Consider the following 22,050-nt stretch of genomic DNA (forward strand, 5'->3'; position numbering starts at 1 on the left):
TATTATTATTTCTGATTACTAGATTTGGCAATGATTCCAATCAAATAATACAATTAGCTTATTGTTCATAGTAATTAAAACATACAGTGAAGAAAATACATGGCTTGTTCTTTTCTCCACATAAAAAACACTTCTGCATGCTATGAAGTCATCATTACAATATTTCCTAATATATTAAAGATTTATATCTTAAGAGGAAAAAAATCACAGCTGATTAGGCTTCCTGGGGAACTAAATGGAATTGACATTGGGAAAGGAGATCTATGCATTCTTTCCTCCAATAGCTTTTAAATCATATTCTAAACCATATACTGAAATATTGAAAATATATCTTAAATTTAAAAGAATAGGAAATACATTCCTGGTTTTGTTCTTATTTGTTAAATTATGTCTGAGAACAGTCATCTAGAGCTACAGTACAGTGGTGGCTCACTTAACGAGCGCCCCATTTAATGATGAATCCGCATAGCGATGAGGTTTTTGCAATTGCAAAAACGATCGCATTGTGATGTTTTAGATGGCCAAAAATCGCTTTGCGATGATGGGTAAGCGTTTCGCTTACCGATTTTTGCATAGTGATGTTTTAAAAACAGCTGATCGGCGGTTCCAAAATGGCCGCCGGAAAAAAATGGTCACCCGCAGTGTTTTCGCACCCTTTCCTCGCTTACCGGGCAGCGAAAATGGCAGCCGGATGGAGGATTTCCGCAAAGCAGTGAGTTTTTCCCCCATAGGAACACATTAAATGTGTTTTAATGCATTCCTATGGGGTTTTTTCCCCGCATCAACTAGACTACTTTGAATCATGTCAGCTGGTCAATGCATGTAAACAGTGTTGCTAATACTGGAGCCCACCAATTAATATTGGCTTTAAGACTCTCAGGAGGAATGTTATCACTCCTGGGTGCTTTGCCTACTTTAAGCATAGCAATAAGTCTGGTAATTTCAGAGATTGAAACTGGGGGCCAGTCAGGAAGATCACAGGATGTGATTTCTGGAATCAAATGTCCAGATTGTTTTGCAGCATACAGACCAGTGAAATATAGTTCCCAGATCTTAACAGGTATGCATGAATCTGCTGCACCTACTTGACCATTGAACCCTCCCAGAAAGTAACAGAGCCATGTGACCTTGATGCTACAATTTTGTTGTTGTTTAGTCATTAAGTCGTGTCCGACTCTTCGTGACCCCATGGTCAGAGCATGCCAGGCCCTCCTGTCTTCCACTGCCTCCTGGAGTTTGGTCAAATTCATGTTGGCAGCTTTGATGACACTGTCCATCTATTTCGTCCTCTGTCGTCCCCTTCTCCTCTTATCTTCATACTTTCCCAACATCAAGGTCTTTTCCAGGGAGTCTTCTCTTCTCATGAGATGGCCAAAGTATTGGAGCCTCAGCTTCAGGATCTGTCCTTCCAGTGAGCACTCAGGGTTGATTTCCTTTAGAATGAAGGGAAAAAGAATTTGGCATTGAGGATGAGTTGGCAGAAATTAATTGACAATGCCAAATTCTTTTTCTCCTTGATTAGTTTTTTATATCTTTTCTTTAACCAAAACCAATCAGGCGGTAAGGATGGCAGGTTTGAATTCCCACATCTCTTATAAGTTTCTAGTAGTAGATACTTCATTTCTAGACATTCTGATTGAACCATAGTTTAAATCTATGGGTTCTACAAAAAAGGGCTTCCTGTCTTATGGACTTTTTTATGAATCAAGCATCCTTGTAGTGCTGTGACTATTTCTTGATATAGATTGAGAGCCTTTTCAGGGGAACTTGATTTCAAAGGGGATGCCTGCACTCTGAGACAGCTTTCTAAATGCAGGAATTCAGTTATAATATACTCTGCTTTGGCTGACCATCTCACCCGAGATACTCCAATTGCACTGAGTTGTGGTTCATAATCTGCTTGAACATTCTGGCTCTGACCAGATAGTATGGTAATCAAAGGGAGATGGTCACTCTCTGTGCGTGTACCAACTTTGAAACTGAGTACCAGATTTAACAGGTCATAGGAAATGATAGAGTAATCAATAACTGAAGCACCACACCTCAGGAAGTATCTTTCAGGAAGGTATATCTTCAGATCTATCCCCTTCCACTCCTCCATTTAATAACACTAAATCCAAGCTTTTTATCATCCGTGAAAAACATAGACCAGAATAGTTACAAATCTCATCTTTGGACTGTTTAACAGGATTGGATGTCCCATCTTCATTTCAGGAGTATATTCTATCTATCTATCTATCTATCTATCTATCTATCTATCTATCTATCTATCTATCTATCTATCTATCTATCTATCTATCTATCTATCTATCTATCTATCTATCTATCTATCTATCTATCTATCTATCTATCTATCTATCTATCTATCTATCTATCTATCTATCTATCTATCTATCTATCTATCTATCTATCTAGTGCCAAAGAATGCTCCAGCTACCATAGAATTGCACTCATTTCATACGGTAGCAATGTTATGCCCAACATCCTGCAAGGTAGGCTTCAGCAGTATGTGGACTGAGAACTTCCAGAACTACAAGCTGGATTTTGAAGGGGCAGAGGAACTAGAGACCAAATTGCTAACATGCACGGGAATATGGAGAAAGCCAGAGAGTTCCAGAAAAACATCTACTTCTGCTTCATTGACTACCCAAAAGCCTTTGACTGTGTGGACCACAGCAAACTATGGCAAGTTCTTAAAGAAATGGGAGTGCCTCACTACCTTATCTCTCTCCTGAGAAATCTATATGTGGGACAGGAAGCAACAGTTAGGACTGGATATGGAACAACTGATTGGTTCAAAATTGGGAAAGGAGTATGACAAGGCTGTATATTGTTTCCCTGCTTATTTTATATATATGCAGAATACACCATGCAAAAGGCTGGACTGGAGGAATCCCAAACAGAATTTAGATTGCCGGAAGAAATAACAACATCAGATATGCAGATGATACCACTCTGATGGCAGAAAGTGAGGAGGAATTAAAGAACTTCTTAATGGGTGTGAAAGAGGAGAGTGCAAAAATGTTCTGAATCTCAACATCAAAAAAACTAAGATTGTGGCCACTGGTCCCATCGCCTCCTGGCAAATAGAAGGGGAAGATATGGAGGCAGTGACAGATTTTACCTTCTTGTGCTCCTTGATCACTGCAGATGGAGACAGCAGCCACAAAATTAAAAGACGCCTGCTTCTTGCTGCCAATGGCCTGCAGAGTCAAAGCTATGGTTTATCCAGTAGGAATGTATAGAAATGAGAGTTGGACCATAAAGAAGGCTGACCGCCAAAGAATTGATGCTTTTGAATTGTGGTGCTGTAGGAGACTCTTGAAAGTCCCCTGGACTGCAAGGAGAACACACCTATCCATTTTGAAGGAAATCAAGCCTGAGTGCTCACTGGAAGGACAGATCCTGAAGCTGAGGCTCCAATAATTTGGCCATCTCATGAGAAGAGAAGACTCCCTGTAAAAACCCATTGTATTAGGAAAGTGTGAAGGCAAGAGGAGAAGGGGACGACAGAGAACGAGAGGGATGGACAGTGTCATCGAAGCTACCAACATGAATTTGACCAAATTCCGGGAGGCAGTGGAAGACAGGAGGGCCTGCCGTGCTCTGGTCCATGGCGTCTCAAGTCGGACACAATTTAACGACTAAACAACAACAACAATATCTCCTTATATTCAATCTAAATGTATATAGCTCCAAATGAAACCCCATTGATTTTTCTTTGAGGGCATTTCATGCCATCAACCCCACTGGCTCCAGGGAAGGGAGATAGATAAAGAATAATTTATTACAGAAATGCCACCAAACTTTGCCTAAAAAGAACTTTGGCCCTAAAATTGGTTCAGAAAAATACCCTGACTACCAAAGCATTTTGATAAGACTAACGACATTTCTTTTTGGGGTTCCAAATATCACTAATTTAGGGGCAATCACAGAAACATTTGGAAAGATAATAAATCATATACATGGCAAATGGGGTCTATCAGAATCTCTTTCACATCGAAGGAGACAATGCTAAAACACTGTCCTGAGTGCTTCTCAGAAGAAAAAGAATAAAATAAATAAATAAATAAACAAACAAACAAACAAATAAATAAATAAATAAATAAATAAATAAATGAAAGAAAGAAAGAAAGAAACTAAGTCTTGGCCATTTATTCATTAGCTTAACAATTAAAGGTTACTTATTTTGTCCTCTTTCTTGTGTGAGAGATCTTCTGACAACTCCTCTGAAAACCCTCCAAGGTTCTGGATTAAAATAGATGATGAAATACAAAAGCTCCAGAATTCAGCAACAAGCTATTCTGCAGGTAACAGCTGGAATGCCAGGATGGGGCAAGAGTTTGATACAAATGTGAAAAAACTATCAGGAGTTCTGTTTCAGATAAGAGTGAATAAATAAGTCTTCCAGCTCTATGCTATGGCTGAATGCAGCTGTTATCGTTGTTGAAAGTGAGATAAGGCTGAAGCTAATCTCTGTGTCCTTCTGGTTCTGGGGGGAGGGTCCAATTGGCCCAGCCACCTGTGGTGGTGATATTCCCAGGAGATGAATACAAATATCTCATCTCTAGGTAAAGGCAAGGGTTCCCCTAGACATTTAGTCCAGTCATGTCCTGCTCTAGGGTGCGGTGCTCATCCCCGTCTCCAAGCCATAGAGCCAGTGTTTTGTTGGTAGACAGTTGTTACTAGAGCCCAGAAAGCTCGTGCTGGAAGTAACAATGCTCCCAGAAGCAAAAGTCAAAGAGCTATAGTAGACTTCTGTGTGCCTATAACCTCCATTAATCAACAGGACTTTTCCAGTTCCGTTGGGCAAAGGTTTTCAAGGGAATATGTCTCAAGTACCCCATCTATCTCAAACAATCAAAATTTGAACATGACCATCAGAGATTCCCAAAGAAATGAGGTGGCTGAAGACCCTTTTGGTTACTTGATTGCTAATTGGTCAGTGGACCCAGGATTGCAGGAAAGGTCATCAATTTTATCAACAGACCTACCTGAGAAAAATCCAAATTTATCAGACACCGAGCCAAGGAATGTATCCATAGAAAAACAGATAGACAAATCTTGTGGGTTTGAGAATGAGGACATCAAAATTATCTACAATCAATTGCGGGACCAGTGCTTCTTATTTGCAAAATCAACTCAGAGCATCTTCGATAAACTTCATGCACTGCATCAAGAAATATTTGACCTGAAAGCAACTCTCCAACTCATAGCCACCCTGATAGAAACGGGGATTTTGACAGCAGCACCCCCCCCGGACATTCCCTAATCCAGATTCAGACTTCCATCACTCAGGAAGTGGGACTCATATACTAGACATAAACAAGAATAATCCCTGCCTAACTCAAAACAAGAATAATCCCTGCCTAACTCAAAAAGAAGAGCATCTTATTCAGAGGTTGGTGGACACAGAGCTGGCCGCAAACTCTGAAAAGGTTCCAGAGACTCAGGCTGAGAATTGCAATGCAAGCAAAGCTACTGAGGACCTGAACTTAACCCTTTCAAATGCAGACTTCATAGTAATTGATGAATGGCAAGATGCTACCCCAGACATAAATGGCCCACAGTCCTCATTTATAGCCCCTACAGATAGGGACAACACACAGCCGGACAATACCTACCTACGACTTCTTACGAAAGTAGACTCCGGAACAGAGAAGCCACAGACTACAGTCTCACCAACTAACACTGTGAGTCACATTACTATATACAACTGGCCTCTAAAAAGGTCCAATAATACGTAGAAAACTAACACCGATGTAACATGGGATATCTTGGACATTCTGGGTAAAGATTGGGGTCCCTTAATGTATATGCATTGCTCCTGTATATATCCTAGAAAGCCTAAGATGTGGAGGGGGAGAGTGCATCTGTCATTTAAAGAAAATGGACATGCTTATCATTTTTGGAGCTTAATATATAAGTTTGAAGACATACCGATATCTTTCAAATGGGGAACGCATATAATACACCGTAAGCCAAATTTTAAGTCAACTGCAAAACAAAACTTGCAAAGACCATTCAAAACAAACAGACAGCTGTATGATGAGAATCACAGGGGTACTTTTGATGGGAGGGTAATGGTGATTAATCTGGACTCAATGTAAATTTTAAAAGGATTCCAACACCTCATGGAAAATCAGAAAGAACTGTTGAGCCCTCTTTTAATTATGAGTACTCCAGGCACAGGAGAAATGCCCCCACCCATGCTGGTGTTACACCCCCTGAGCCTAACTTAAACTACAGAGGGAAAGAAGTATGTCCACCTTTTGTATCTGCCCCCAATAATATCTTGATCAATCAACCCCATGGTTTCACAAACATACGTAACAGCCAGAGAATACAAAAAAGAGAGGCTCCAAGGATTGGTGTCAATAAGTCTCCCAGTAGTCACAGAATGTATCAAACCTCCAAGGGGAAGAGCCACCTACCCAGTCACTTCAGAACTTCCAGTAGGTCTAACTGTGAATGGCACCTGGACAACAGATATGCCCCTCTAGCTGCCCTCTCCCAAGATTGACTAACATCAGATAAGATACAATGCCAGCCTCTGAATCTGCTATCTTGGAATATTGCAGGATGGAAGAATAAATTGGCTGACTCAGATTTCACACAGTACCTCCAGACATTTGACATAATTTGCCTGCAAGAGACTTGGCTTCTGGAGAAAGACTCTTTAAATTTACAGGGATATAGGACATGGGAATTCCCAGCTCAAAAAAAATCAGCTTCAGGACGAGGAACTGGGGGCTTGGCTATTTCAATTTCCTCCACTACTGGCTTGAAAGCAACAGAGATAGCTGAACTGAACTCTAGCTACTGGCAAGTTCTAACAATACATGGCTGCAAACCATGTCCTTTGATTTGTGTCAACGTCTATCTCCCACCGAGAATAATTGGTACTGCCTCAGAGGTTTGGGCTAAATTGGAGGACATTCTTGATACATTACTTTCTGAATATCCCAACTATCTTCTTATAATTTGTGGTGACTTTAATGCTAGAATGGGAAACAGTGTTTATATGATGGAAAAAGCCCTTGGCTTGGAGCTTGATATGGATAAAAGCACCTCCCAAACCTCCCAAGACAAGGTAATCAACAACTATGGCAAATTCCTCTTTCAATTGATCTACAAATTCCATCTTGTAAGCCTAAATGGCTCTAACCTGGACACCTCAAATGTCTACTACACTTTTCTAACAGATAAGGGTGCTAGTGTGGTAGACTATGTTATAGGATCTTCTGCTGTCCTCTCTTATGTATACTCTCTAGCAATCGATGACAGGCCAGAAAGTGACCATCTCCCCCTCAGAGTGTCTTTAAGATTCCAACAAAATCAGTCAGGGGTATTAACAGACCATAAAATGCTGGGCCACGTTCCAGGTGAGAAAAGGCTTAAATGGTCTATTAAAACTGATGACAGTATAAGGCAGATGCTGAGCACCAATAAACTCCAAGAGCTACAACAACATGCTCTTCTGGGGACCCAGAACATTTGCAAGGTCTATCAGGACATAATTCTCGCACTTAAACCACACCTAACCGTTACACATCCAGAAAGAATGTCTGAAGCTCAATGGTCCTGGTTCGACAGGGAATGTAAGACCAAGAAAAAAGAGCTGAGCAGAGCAACAAGACAGGCGAGACATATTGGCACTGACGAAGCTACAGCTTCCCTGCTACATCTACAGAAAGAATATAAATCTCTGCTTAGAGGAAAAAAGAAGGCTTTCTATTTAGAGAATTGGAAATCTTTGGACCAGGCCCTCATCGAGGGTAATGACCCCAAATTCTGGAAGCAGATAGAAAGAGGCTTCTCACAGAAAGCCTTTGAGATTGCCAACTCCATCACGCCAGAGGTATGGGTCTCCCACTTCAGTCGCATTTTGGGTGGTAGTATTCATAGAAATATTACTCATGAGACCCTCTCTAATTCCCCTGAATGGCCACCTGTTTCCCCCAAAGAAGTTGGGGACCTGATTCAAACTCTCCGGAATGGCAAGGCGCCTGGTGAAGATATGATCCCCGCTGAGGCCTTTGCTATTGACATTCAGTGGTGGTCTCACATTCTAGCCAGTCTATTCACCTACATCAATAGTACAGGCAACCTTCCTGCAGGCTGGCAAACTAGCATTGTTGTGCCAATTTTTAAGAAAGGAGATCCTTTAGACCCTTGTAACGTTAGACCCATCAGTCTCCTCAATGTGGCCTCTAAGCTTTATGCCAGATACCTCTTGAATAGGCTTCTAGATTGGGAAAACAAACATTCAATCATCTTCGAAGAACAGGCAGGCTCCAGAAAAGGCAGAAGCACAATAGATCAAGCCTTCGTTTTACACCATGTAATTAGTAAATACACCAAACCTCCAAACAAATATCTTTACGCTGCCTTTGTGGATTTTTCATCAGCTTTTGACCTGATAGATAGAGAACGCCTTTGGTATAAATTGGAAAAAACAAACATTGATAAGAGACTCCTGTGGCTCATACAGCTACTACATAAAGAAAATACGATGCAAGTGCGTATAGGCTTAAAGGGAACTCTATCACAACAGGTCAGCATTGTCACCAAACACGGGTTCGAAAACACGTGTAAGCCTGGACAGAGAGCAATCAGGAGTTTGCACATGCTAAAATGGGCTGAGTGAGTCCAAACTCAGCTAGCCATGATACAACACTCCATCTCACAGGTCTGCCCACATAAGAACACCCTGGTACTCTCAGATATTATTATGAAAAGGTCAAGTGGGCTTTGTAGTCCTTAGACTTAACTTGCACCACTGACAGGACTCTAAGTAAGCTAGGCCGAGGCAGCACTCTCAGATGACCCTATGACAAGTGTACTGTTCAGAAAACCAATTGAGTTTTATAATCTTTATTTTATTAAAGAATAAGCATGTTTCTAGGTATCAAAGCCAAATTAAACCAAAGCAAATAAACTAGCATTGTGCTGGTTAGTTACAAAGATGTAGTGAGGCAAAGAAAACATGAAAAATAGAAAAGTGTTCAAAAACCTTACAAAAACACAAAAAGCCATTAAAAAGAATAAAAACAGTTCCAGTCCAGGAAATCCTTAGTAAAAACAAAATAATCCAAGTAGGTTATAAAAAGGCTATAGTCCTCAGTGATCCTGTAGAACAAGAATCCTGTACTAAAAAGAAAAATTCAGTAAAAGTCCCATTGTCCTTAGAAAAGTCCAAGAGTATAGTCCATATGGAGTATCCCAAGAAAAGAAGTCCACAAGGAATATTCCATAGGTAACAGTCCATATAAAATAGTCCATTCATAGTCCTTAGGAAAAAGGCCATAAATCCATAGGTAATCCAGTATAGTAACGGTTAGTCCCATGTGTCACGAATGAATAAAGGATCGGTCTTGAAAGACAATGTCCATAGGCAAAAAGTTCCTTTTTCAAGAGTAACTGGCAAGGGCTTATCGCACCTTCCCACGATGTCATCCAATCAGAGTTCGTTACTAGGCAAACAGTCCTGTTGCACCACATGACTTCTTTCCCATACGCACCAGATGTTATTTGGGTTACTGTAGTTTATCAAAGAGTCACAACAATTCCCATCTAATCACACCGAGTTCTTTTCTCAGGCTATCAGAATAACATTCTCTCTGCTCGCTTAGAAAATAACCTGTCAGCATAGCAAAGATACTTTATACAAAGAAACAAGATGGAACCTCTCTGGCTCATTTCTTAATTACAAAACCCATATGCTTTAAAAGATTGTAACTCAAAAACCCATCTCATCACAAGCATTACATGAGGGGTGAAACAAGGTTGTATTTTAGCACCTTTTCTTTTCAACTTTTATATAAACAGCCTTATCCCTCAAATGGCTTCCCCCACATTCTTCCCTCCAGCCATTGGCTGTAGGAAGATCTCAATACTGCTTTATGCTGACGACCTGGTTCTGCTATCTTTGAATAAAATTGGTCTTAAAAGAATGCTGGCCAAATTTGGGCAGCTCTGTGAAGAGGAATGGCTAACAATTAATTATACCAAAACAAAAATTATGGTCTGTGGGAAGAGAGCCCCTAAGCATAACTGGTCTCTGGATGGGCATGCTATTGAGCAGGTACACTCATTTAAATACTTGGGCATTCAATTTTCTGAGAAACTCTCCTGGAGACAGCATTTAAATGCTACAATCTTACTGAGTACCAGATCAATAGGGCAATTAAAAAGATTTTTCTACAGCAGAGGAGGCCAGCTGGTAAATCCTGTTCTCAAGGTGTTCGTTGTTAAAATTATAGCACAGATGCTCTATGGGACAGAACTATGGGGAGAGGCAGCCAAGCCCAAACTAGAAATCCTGCAGAACAAATTTATGAGGCTGATACAAGGTCTCCCCCCAGGAACTCCCTCAGCTCACCTCAGAGCTGAGTTAGGCCTACCCTCAATTGCCGCTAGAATTGATCTGGCTTATCTTAGATATTGGCATAGACTGAACAGTTTGGAGGACTCCTTCCTGACAAAGTGCTGTTGGTTAGAACAACTAAAGTCTGGTGGATGGGCACAACAATGTCACCAAAAATTAAAGGTCTATAACCTTTTGATGGAAAAGTTCCTTAGTTTAAGCTGTCGCAACCTTAGGAACTGGATCTTTGATCTTGATGCTAGCCAGGATAGGGCAGCTATTGTGGGGTCCCATTTTTCTACCTGGTATCCTCAACTTCAGGTGAATCATGCAAAACCTAAATATTTTGAATCATTGACTTTCCCCCAGATTCACAGAGCTTTCACAGAACTTAGATTTGGACAGATGGCCTCAGCATACCTCAAAGGGAGATATAAAGGAATCCCAGTCGAGGAACGAAAACGTGTCTTCGGCTGCAACCAAATTGAGGATCTAACTCATCACCTACTGTTCTGTCCTCTCTATAAAAATCCTAGAGAAAAATTTCTGTCACCCATCATTCAGATGTATTTTAACTGTAATACCACTGAAACAGTAGTAGGATTGCTTGCTGATGCACAGTTGTACATTACATATGCTGTAGCACAATTTGCAGTAGCAGCTAAGAATTTGAGGCTTCGACTTGTCAGGGATCATAATGCCACATAAATGCTGTATCCAGTGGATTGACGTTTTACATTATGACAATATTTTTAGACTGGGTTTTATTGGTTTTATTGGTTTTAATGGTTTTAATGGTTTTAAGGTAATTAATGGTTTTAATGGTTTTAAGGTGATTACCTGCTTTATTTGGATTTTATATGCTACAGTAGAAACAATATTGTAAAGGTCTATGGCCAGAAACAATAAAGTTTATATGTATGTGTCCAGTTCTGGACACTGGGCTTCAAGAAGGATGCCAACAAATTTGAACAAGTTCAGAGGAGGGCAACAACAACAATCAAGAGGCTGGAAACCAAGCCCTATGAGGACAGACGGAACTGTGCATGTTTCTTCTTGAAAAAAGAAGACTGGGTGGAATTATGTGAAAGCACTTTTCAAACACTTAAAATTTTATCATGCAGAGGAGAGGCAGGATCTGTTCTGTATCATCCCTGAGGGCAAGACACTCAGCAATGGGCTTATGTTACAGGAAGCCGGATTTTCATTGAATATCAGGAAAAACTTAGTGGAGCTAGGTCACATCAGGGCTCAATTCTTCTCTCTTCCCCCATCCTCCAGTAAGAGCCCCATAGGGGATATTGCTGTCTCAAAATTTACAACAAACAAACAAACAAACAGAAACAACCTACCCAAAAGGAAGCTATGTGAAAAATAGAAAAATATGACACTTTTATTTGACCACTAAAACAATCAAACCTCCAGTTAGCATGCCTGACAGCACATCATTGTGTGTTTATTAGTGCAATTCTATACGGTATGTTTCTTTTCTTTGTAGTACACCCAGAGTAGTGATTTGCTAGATGGGCAGTATATGTCATGATCATGGGATATGTGGTTAGAAACGTGTCATGATGATGGGATATGTAGTCAGAGAAATATAACATTGAGTCAGATAGGTTCTGTGTGGAGATGATTTGAGAGACTTTGGATGTGTTTTTCTATGCACCATGAGAATGTTTTTCTGAAGATCGGTACAGTGTGCTTCAAGATAAAACTGAAGAGTGGTCAAAAGATCAGATAGGCGGGATATAAATTAAATAAATAAATAAATAAAAATGAAGGCCATATCGAGAGGCTCTGGAAGACTCAACATTCTGAGCTGATTGGAGAAAGCATAAACAACACCTGCACTCTCATGGAAATGGGGAGCGGAGAGAGGTGGTATGACCCCTAAAGCTTAATTGGTTAACAACCAGAAGAGGCCGTGAAGAAGGAAGGAGTTAAGAGGGTAGAAAATGGAAGATGGGTTATGTGAATGTATCCCTTACTAATTATGGATGGAGACTGATGATGTTTTATGTGTGTTCAATGATTCCTGATGATGGATTCTGTTCTGATGATGGGATCAGCATCTAACTTGAAGGAGAGATGATGTAAGTAAAGTAAAGGGAAAGAGGTGGGGGCTAGCCCACTATAGCCCACCATAGCCTCTGTAGTTCAGCTAAGTAGTTTATTATTTTAAAGGGAAAATAGTTATTTTATTTAACTGCAATAATCTTTGAATATGTTCTTGAATGCTAATGCTTTTGCAATATAAACTGATTTTCTAATGAAACTTTATTTTTCTAATAAAAAATAATAATAAAATTCCTTATTGAAGACTAGTCTCTTGAACAGCAAGGTCTGGCTAAATCCAGTAAGGGAGAGGGCCACAAACTAGCTACATTTAAAAGTCCTACCTCACTGAGCTGTTGTGGGTTCTAAGGAATCACAAAGCCCATGTACCTGTACTTGGAAAGAACTGAGTAAGTGCAAAGTGTTCTTTTAAGGTCAGACTTGTTCAAAGGCCTTATGCTACGCACTGCTGAGATCTAGGGACTCCACCCAGCAAGAAGGTGGTAGATGGGCGCCAGCCGAACTCTCTGGCTGCATGCCCAACTACCTTTTAGGAGACTGTGAGCATCACAGTATATAAATGGAATGAGAAATAAATAAATAAGAAAACATTACAGAAAACACAGAATCAAGAAAACAAAATCTAACAAAGAGGGAGTACGCAAATCATGGTTCATCCACACATACCTCTAGGATGGCAGTTTAGATCTTGAACTGACCTGCAGAAATTATGTTCCATTAATTTACAAGATCTTTTCACCTTGATAATTCTCAAATATCATTCTAACTGCAGTGCATTAAATAAATAATAGTTGATCTGGAAGATGAGTCATGGTAACTGGATTTCTTTCTTGTTAAGTTGAAATGTCTAAGAAGAAAGAAGTCCAGTTGCCTTGACTCAACTTCCAGATAACCTCACCTGGATGACTGAGAATCTTCATAAATATTTAATTGACTTCCTTTTGTGTCATGTTCTGTACACTTTAAAATATTTACTTATTTATTTTATTTATTTAAAATAACAGAGCAGAACAATTCATTTAAAACACATTTCAGACCATCAATTATTAAGGGGAAGCCTGCCTGAAGAGAAAGGTTTTTGCCTGTTTGCAGGAGGACAGCAAAGATAGGGTCAGCCAGGCCTCCCATGGGAAGGGTGTTCCAGAGGAGGAGCTTTGTCGTGGTGCAGCCAGCAGCTTCTGGGAACAGCTCCCAGAAAAAGCTGGAACCGTTAGGTCTGGGATCCCTCTAGAAAATGGAGGATCGAAGAGGAGACCAGGAGAGGTCTCCCTGAAGCAGTTGGTGAGCTCCAGAAGGTAGAAAATTGGGCAGCAACTCGATTTTTCTTCCTTCTGAAAATTCACACAAGCACAGACCAAAGACGGGAAGCCATTTTGGCAGATCAGCCAGGAGAACTCCGCTGCTGAGGATAAGAGAACAAGAAGCATGGCCGAAAATATACAATAACAAAGTAAGTGGAAGCCTTTGATTTATGAAAAACCTCATTAAAATGAAAAAAAAATGAGAGTGAAAATATTTGACCGAAAGAAGATAACAGCGGCGCAGCTGGCTTGCCAGCCCGCACCTTCAAAAACAAAAGGAAACTTGACTTTTAAACAGCAGGCTGCTTCAAGGTCAAATTGAGAGAACAATGAGACAGAAAAATCTGGTGTTTTTGGAAAAAATCCCAGAGAAAATAATACTGGACAGGCTTTAAGGGACTGAAACTTGGTGAATGCTGTATACCTGGATCTTTTTCCTCAGATTGTGTGGGACTCTGATAGCAAAATCATGCTGGGTTTTCAGAGAAGGAGAAATAAGCTTTTGGAAGTTAAAAAAAACAGACTGTGAATCACCAGCAATACGATCCTAACTGAATAGACTGAGGAGTTTGATGAATGGCACTTTCATAACAGAACCTTGCTGGGCTTTTCAAGGAGGAATAAACATTGAGAAGTAAAAAAAAAACCCAGTCTGGAAATCACATAACTGGAGACACATAACTGAACAGGCTGAGGAGCTTACAAAACCAGGACTGGAGTCTGACGGATTATAACAACATCTGTTGGAGAGATCGACTTCCTGTGTCTGCTGTTTAGCCTGGACTTTTTCTTGGCTGGACTGTGTAAGACTCTGATAATATTGCCACGGCTGTAATTTAAATTATTGGACTAAAAGCTGATTTATATACTATAATATCTGGGTAAGGGGGAGAAGAAGTATCAAGGGGAGGTTGAGGATGATGGGTTTGGTCTGTTGATAAAATAATGGAAACTAAAGAGCATTATTTATACAGATCATACTCACTGGAAAGATGAAAATGGCTCCTGAAAAAGTTAGATATCAACTGTCAGAGACTTTGTTAGATAAAGAATTGCAAGTTACCATGCAAATGATAATAATAACAGGATTTAAGCAGGTAAATGAGTATCTCAGCCAGATCAAAGATCTGATGGAAGAGAAATCATCAGATGTTAAACAACAGCTAAAGGAACCTGTATTAACTCCAGAATTGTGTTTATTGAGTGCGATGCCAGGTAATTTAGAGGGGATTAAGTGTTACCCAGTAAGCTATTTAGCTACAACAGTAAGAAAATGTGGGGTTAAAAATCAGGTTAATGTCCTGGATTTGTCCTTCCCTTCCAAAAAATGGAAGAAAATAGAGTCACAGAAACAAAAGAAGCATATTGAGAAAATATGGGAAGTGATTGAAATGTATACTCTTTCAGGCCTGCTGAATGTATGTCCAAGACAAAAGGAAATTGAAAGAGGGGGTGTATTTTACAATTGGTCTCAGTTTCCTGATAATGTTGGAATAACTTATATTCAAATCATAACATAATTGTAAGTGGAAAGCTAGAGGGTAATCAAACATTTAAATAAAGAAGTAGAAAGTTGATCTTTTATTGAAAAATGAATAGATTGCATGCTTGTATACTTAATATGAATAGATTGGATGACTGTATATTCTGTGTTTTCCTATCCTCAAAACCCTTTTTCCATCCCTTCCACTTCCTTTCACCCTTTGTATTCCCTACCCTATCCCTAGTAGTTTAAAAATAAAATAAATTTTAAAGAGAGAGAGAGAGAGAGAGAGAGAGAGAGAGAGAGAGAGAGAGAGAGAGAAGGAAGGGTGTTCCAGAGTCTGGGAGCAGTGACAGAGAAAGCCCTCTCCTGTGTCCCCACCAAGCACACCTGTGAGGGTAAAGGTAAAGGTAAAGGTTCCCTTTGACAATTTTTGTCCAGTCGTGTTCGACTCTAGGGGGCGGTGCTCATCCCCGTTTCCAAGCCATAGAGCCAGCGTTTTGTCCGAAGACAATCTTCCGTTGTCACATGGCCAGTGCGACTTAGACACAGAACGCTGTTACCTTCCCACCTAAGTGGTCCCTATTTATCTACTTGCATTTGCATGCTTTCGAACCGCTAGGTTGGCGGGAGCTGGGACAAGCGACGGGAGCTCACTCCGTCGCGTGGATTCGATCTTACGACTGCTTGGTCTTCTGACCCTGCAGCACAGGCTTCTGTGGTTTAGCCTGCAGCGCCACCACGTCCCTCTAAGCTGTGAGGGTGGTGGGACTGATATGGTTGCTACATATTAAAAATGATTTTATTTATTTATTTGTTCGCCTATTTAAAATGTTCATATATTTCATATTCCCTACATTGTATACAAGATAGCTAATAACCTCTGTTTCAAGCAATAAAAACAAAGAAAATAATGCAAAGCAACAAACAAGTTATTAAAGCTAATTCCCTTCACCTTCAGAGGAGAACCTAAAAAAAAAAATACCATTTGGGGAGGCTGGTTTGCAGGGCAGTGTTTCATGTGTTCGTTCAGAAAAACTAAAGGTAAAAGGTAAAGGTTCCCCTTGACAATTTGTCCAATCATGTCAGACTCTGGGCAGCAGTGCTCATCTCCGTTTCCAACCCACAGAGCTAGCGTTTTTCCGCAGACAATCCTCTGTGGTCACGTGGCCAGCATGACTAGACACGGAACACCGTTTACCTTCCCACCGAGGTGGTACCTATTTATCTACTTGCATTTTTGCATTTTGCATGCTTTCGAACCGCTAGGTTGGCGGGAGCTGGTACAAGCGACGGGGGCTTACTCCATCGCATGTATTCGATCTTACGACTGCAGAAATTTATGTCCAAGGATTGCTGGGGGAGGGGCTGCTGACTTAATTTCTCTTTTCCACATTTCATAATAGATTCATTTCAAAATTCACAAAACATCCATAATTAACTAGGGCCAAAAGCAATACTTTCACCCATTGAAATGAATTGAATTAAGCACGATCTGGGAATAACATGTTTTGTGGAAACATGCCAAATTTTGTGCAAAACCAGACAACTGACAAGTTGTATAAATAGCCCAAAGCTAATATTAAATTCTAGTTTGTTTAAGAATCCAGATCACCTCATGGGCTGCTAGCACCTTTTAAAACAATCAATCGGTTCTTCTGTGTTTGCTTGTCAAAGGAAAGGGATCCTAGAGATATTTTGTATGAATTATAGAGACCTTGAGGTAGGAAATAAGGCTATTTGTCTTACATCTGGAGGCATGAATCTCATTGGCCTTCAGAATTCTTCATCAGCTAATAAGGTCCAAGAATTTAGAAAGTTTTCTTTCTAGACCTACTTTTTAGTGCCCTTAAATCTGGGACTGAATAATGCTTTTAATGTTGACTTGACCATGGCTGGTAATTTTGCACTTGAAAGCAACCCAGACTCCAGGCTTCACTTACAGTTATGACATGTGGCTCCAGTGTATCCAGTTCCATCGCAGGTGCAACTGAAGTTGTCCCATGTTTGAGTGCATTTGCCTCCATGCTCACAGTGATTGGGCACACACCTGTTTGGATGACAGACAATGACATGTGAATAAGGATGAAAGAGTGTCTGCATTTTGAGGATGCTCCAGCCAATCTGTCACAATATGGCAATTAATTATTATCAGCTTTAGGCAGGCTAATATTCATGATAGAACATGGCAAGTGCACAAGAAGATGATGCATCACAGGATGAATATTCTATTAACAAATCACGAGCAATGGTTTTAGGGAAGAAGGACTGATAAAAATGCTATGTGGGGTATTTTTCTTTTCTTCCTTCTCCTCCCTCCCCACTTTTCAACTATCCTTATGTTTTACAGCTTGTACATACATTCTACTTCTCTTAACTACTACTATATCAGAATTTTTTTAAAGGGGGAGATTATAATATAGGAAGCACAAGCAGTTTTAGGTTTTAACAGAGGATATAGAGCTGTGAAGATTAATATATTACCTAAAATATTTGTTTTTCTGACAATACCAGTTCTTACAAAACAATTAATACTTCAAGAATTTACGAAGAAAAATAATAACAATGTTTGTCTGGCAAGGGAAAAAACTAGAATAAAAATGAAGAGGTTACTTACCTGTAACCATAGTTCTTTGAGCAAAACTCTGTGAATTCACACGATAGGGTTAAGTCCGCACCTGCGCCGGACCTCTCGGAACATTCTAGAGCTTAGGAGAAAAAAATTTGAATAATTAGGTGTTGCCCCTACAGTGCAAGCTCTGCCCGCCCAAAGCCTCAGTTCCATTTTATCCACCAGAGGTAAGCTCCTATATACATAGAGCCAATTAAGCAGTGACGGACAGAGGGGAGGCTGGGCGGGACGTGTGAATTCACAGAGTTTTGCTCGAAGAACTATGGTTACAGGTAAGTAACCTCTTCTTCTTCGTCGCAAACTCTGTGAATGCACACGATAGGGTGACTAGCAAGCTATCTTACCGGAGGAGGGCCGTCACTGGAGTAACGATGTAAGAACAGCTCTCCCAAATTTGGCCTCTCTTTTGGCTCGGAGGTCCAGGCTGTAGTGCTTTATAAACGTGGAGGCTCTGGACCACATTGCAGCTCTACAAATGTCCGTTAGGTTCACTCCTCTCAGTAGGGCGGTAGAAGTGGACATCGCTCGTGTAGAGTGACCCTTGATAGAAGCAGGAGGAGTCTTGCCTGCAAGCTCATAGGCAAGGGTAATAGTGGAAACGAGCCAGCGGGACAAAGTTTGAGACGAAGCCGCATGACCCTTTCGTTGACCATGGAAACACACAAAGAGTCTGTTAGACAGACGGAAGTCCTTAGTCCGTGAGGTATAGAAAGCCAATGCTCTTCTCACATCCATGCTATGAAGTAGTCTTTCGGCTGGAGAAGACGGGTTAGGAAAGAGTGACGGTAAAACCAGGGGTTGGTTAAGGTGAAAGGTGGATGCCACTTTGGGTAAGAAGGTGGAGTCTAAGTACAGTACCACTTTGTCAAGGAAAAACTGAAGGTACGGTGGATCTGCCCTGAGTGCTGCTAACTCGCTGGCACATCTGGCCGAGGTGATGGCGACGAGAAAGAGGGTCTTAAACGATAGGAGTTTGAAGTCCGAAGATGCCAACGGCTCAAAAGGAGGTCGTGCCAAAGCATGGAGAACGAGGTGAAGCGACCACTGAGGTAGCGGCGATCTGATTGCAGGGCGAAGATTGGAGAGCCCTTTGAGGAAAAGTTTTAGAGTAGGGTGCGAGAAAGACCTAGCTGCATGGGAATCACGAGGTTGGTGCGCCACAATAGCCGATATGTAGACCTTGATGGTAGAAACCGACAAGCCAAGGTCGAACAGGTATTTTAAGTAATGAATGAGATCGGATAAGGAGACTGGGGAAGGCTAAAAACCGTTAGAGGACGCATAGTTGCAGAAGTTCTTCCATTTGTAAGCATATAGAGTGTTAGTGGACGGTTTTCTGGCCTTTTCCAGGACACTTCTGATCATGGAAGAATCCTCCAGGCTGTCAGGTGGAGGGACTGGACATCTGGATGATGGAGACTGCCGTTGTTCTGGGTTAGTAGATGAGGGATGTTTGGTAGCTCGAAGTAGTCGGCTGCCATGCTCCTCAGTGTGGAGAACCACGCTTGGCGTGGCCAGAAAGGTGCGATGAGAATGACGTTTGCTGACATCTGGCGAATGTGGACTATGGTTCTCTGAACTAGAGGAAGAGGGGGAAACATGTAGAGAAGCGTTTTCTCCCAAAGGACCATTAGTGCATCCCCCAGTGAGCCGTGGCCACGGCCCGCCCTGGAGCAGTATGCGGTGCACTTCTTGTTGGTGCTGCTTGCGAACATGTCGACGAGTGGGTGTCCCCATCTCTGGCAAATTTGAAGGAATACAGACTGGTCGAGTTCCCACTCGTGTGTCTGTGTAGTCAGGCGACTGAGAGCATCTGCCAGCTGGTTGTCGGAAGTCGGAATGTGGACGGCCACTGGGAATATGTGATTGGCGTAACAGTATTCCCACAGAAGAACTGCTAGGTAAAGAAGACGGAAGGATCTGGTGCCTCCCTGCTTGTTTATGTAATGCATTGTGGTCGTATTGTCTGTAACCACCTGAACGGCTTGTCCTGATAGAAGCGGAAGAAAAGTTCGAACAGCTTTGATGACCGCCCACATCTCCAGCTGATTGATGTGAAGTTTTCGCTCTGTGCTGGACCAGAGGGCATGAATCTTGTGGTTGCCGCAGTGAGCGCCCCAGCCCACAGGGCTGGCATCTGTTGTTACCTGCGCTGTAAGATGGAGCGGTCGGAATGGGCGACCGACGAGAAGATGGGGGGCAAATGTCCACCACTGTAGTTGTCGCCAGAGTTCCAGTGTGACTCTGAGACGCTTGTGCGGCCCGTCGGATAGTGGGTCGAACACTGTGAGATACCATGCCTGTAAGGATCTCATTTTTAGCCGAGCGTGCTGAAAGGCGGTGGTGGTGGAGGCTATAAGGCTGAGGAGATGTTGCGCATGACGAGCTGACACTGTCCTGTGGGGACGAAACCTGCGGACAGCTCGACAAATCTTGGCAATGCGCTGAAGAGGAAGCGTGATGCGCCCTGTGATGGAATTGATGGAGGTGCCTATATACTCTATGACTTGTGATGGATGGAGGTTGGATTTTGACTTGTTCACTTGAAGTCCCAGCGACTGGAGGGTTTCCAAAACGAATGCAGTGCTGCGAGCTGAGTTTTCCGGAGAGTCTGCCACGATAAGCCAATCGTCTATATAAGGATAGACGTTGATGTTGTGCATGTGAAGGTATGCGGCGACTGGGGCCATGCACTTTGTAAATGTGTGAGGGGCGGTAGATAAACCGAAGGGGAGGGCGGAGAACTGATAGACTGTGTCTAGAAAACAAAAGCACAGATATTTGCGATGATGAGGATGAATAGAAATATGGAAGTAGGCATCGTGAAGGTCTATGATGGTGAACCAGTCGCCGCGACGAAGGAGGTGGAGAATGGAGTCCATCGTGACCATGCGGAATTTTCTTACAAGGAGATAGCAGTTTAGCTTTCGAAGATCTAAGATGGGGCGGATGCCCCCGCCCTTTTTGGGAACGGCGAAATATCTTGAGAAAAACCCGTTTGTGGCATGGTCTGGAGGAACTGGTTCTATTGCATGTTTCTGGAGTAAATTGCAAATTTCCATTTGGAGGTCTGGGTTGAAACTGGTATGTTTGATGCGACCGAGGGGGGGGAGTTCTAGGAATTCTAGACGATAGCCGGAGCGAATTATGTCGAGGACCCACTTGTCGGTAGTGATGGCAGACCAGTTGTGAAGGAACGGAGCTAGGCGGATGTAAGGGGGGTGAAGTATGGAATTGATCGTGGAGTCAAAGATAATGTCTGGTTTTCTTGGCAGGAGGACGGTATGAGTGACGTCTCTGACCCTGAGCCTGAGGACGGAAGGAGGGAGACCCAGCAGAAGCATGAGGAAGTCGGGACTGAGACTGCTGTTTAAATGAACGGTAAGTTTGCGAGGTGGAAGGTAAGTAGTTCTGTGTGGTATAAGGCTTGCACCATTGAAACGACTGAAATTTTGGCTGCTGATGTATGGTATAGGACTTCGCTGTCTTTTTCATTTTGTGAAAGCTTTCCATAGATTCATCAGTCTTCTCATTGAATACTCCCGTGGCATCAAATGGGAGGGCCTCAATCCGATTCTTAGCGTCATCATTGATGCCCGAAGAACGGAGCCAAGCATGGCGATGTAATATGATAGCAGACGTCATGGTTTTGGAAGCAATGTCAGCAGAATGACGAGAGGCTAACAGCTGGTGTTTGGCTACGTTAGTTGCCTCTTCAAATGTATTGAGCAAGGGAACTCTAAAGTCCTCTGGGATCTCTTGGAGGATAGGTAACACTCTCTCCCAGAGCTGGTGTTGATATGCTGCCATGGCTGCCTGGTAATTAGCTACCCTAATAAGAAAAGAGGTGAAAGAGTAGATCTTTCTTCCGAGAACATCTAGCTTTCTACCTTCCCTATTGGAGGGAGTGATCTGTGCTGTCGAAGAAGTCTTAGATTGGTTAGACTGAACGATGATAGAATTAGGCACTGGGTGTTTGGCTAGAAAAGTTGCCTCTTCCCCATGTGTTTTATAATAATTCTCGACTCTACGGGTGACCTGTGTAGAGGTAGCTGGGGTGGACCAGGATTCCTTGATAGTGGCCAGCAGGGATGGAATAAGAGCAATGCTGAGTGGGGGTGCTTTGTCCTTATCCACAATGCCAAAGACCAGATCCTCCGCGGAGGGGGGGGGTCTTTTCAATGTC

The 22,050-nt window shown here is 41.9% G+C and overlaps 1 protein-coding gene across 3 annotated transcripts in view; it reads right to left on the bottom strand.

Moving 5' to 3' along the window:
• The window catches only part of CNTNAP2 (contactin associated protein 2), a 2,051,986-nt gene that overhangs the window by 502,600 nt on the left and 1,527,336 nt on the right, over positions 1-22,050 (bottom strand). For all 3 annotated transcript variants that reach the window (XM_073002555.2, XM_078377431.1, XM_078377432.1), the window contains exon 11: positions 17,176-17,282. In XM_073002555.2, the coding sequence (XP_072858656.2) occupies positions 17,176-17,282 (107 nt within the window). The remainder of the gene's footprint in view (positions 1-17,175; positions 17,283-22,050) is intronic.

Source organism: Pogona vitticeps, chromosome 6 (assembly GCF_051106095.1).
Source record: "Pogona vitticeps strain Pit_001003342236 chromosome 6, PviZW2.1, whole genome shotgun sequence".
Lineage (NCBI taxonomy): Eukaryota > Metazoa > Chordata > Lepidosauria > Squamata > Agamidae > Pogona > Pogona vitticeps.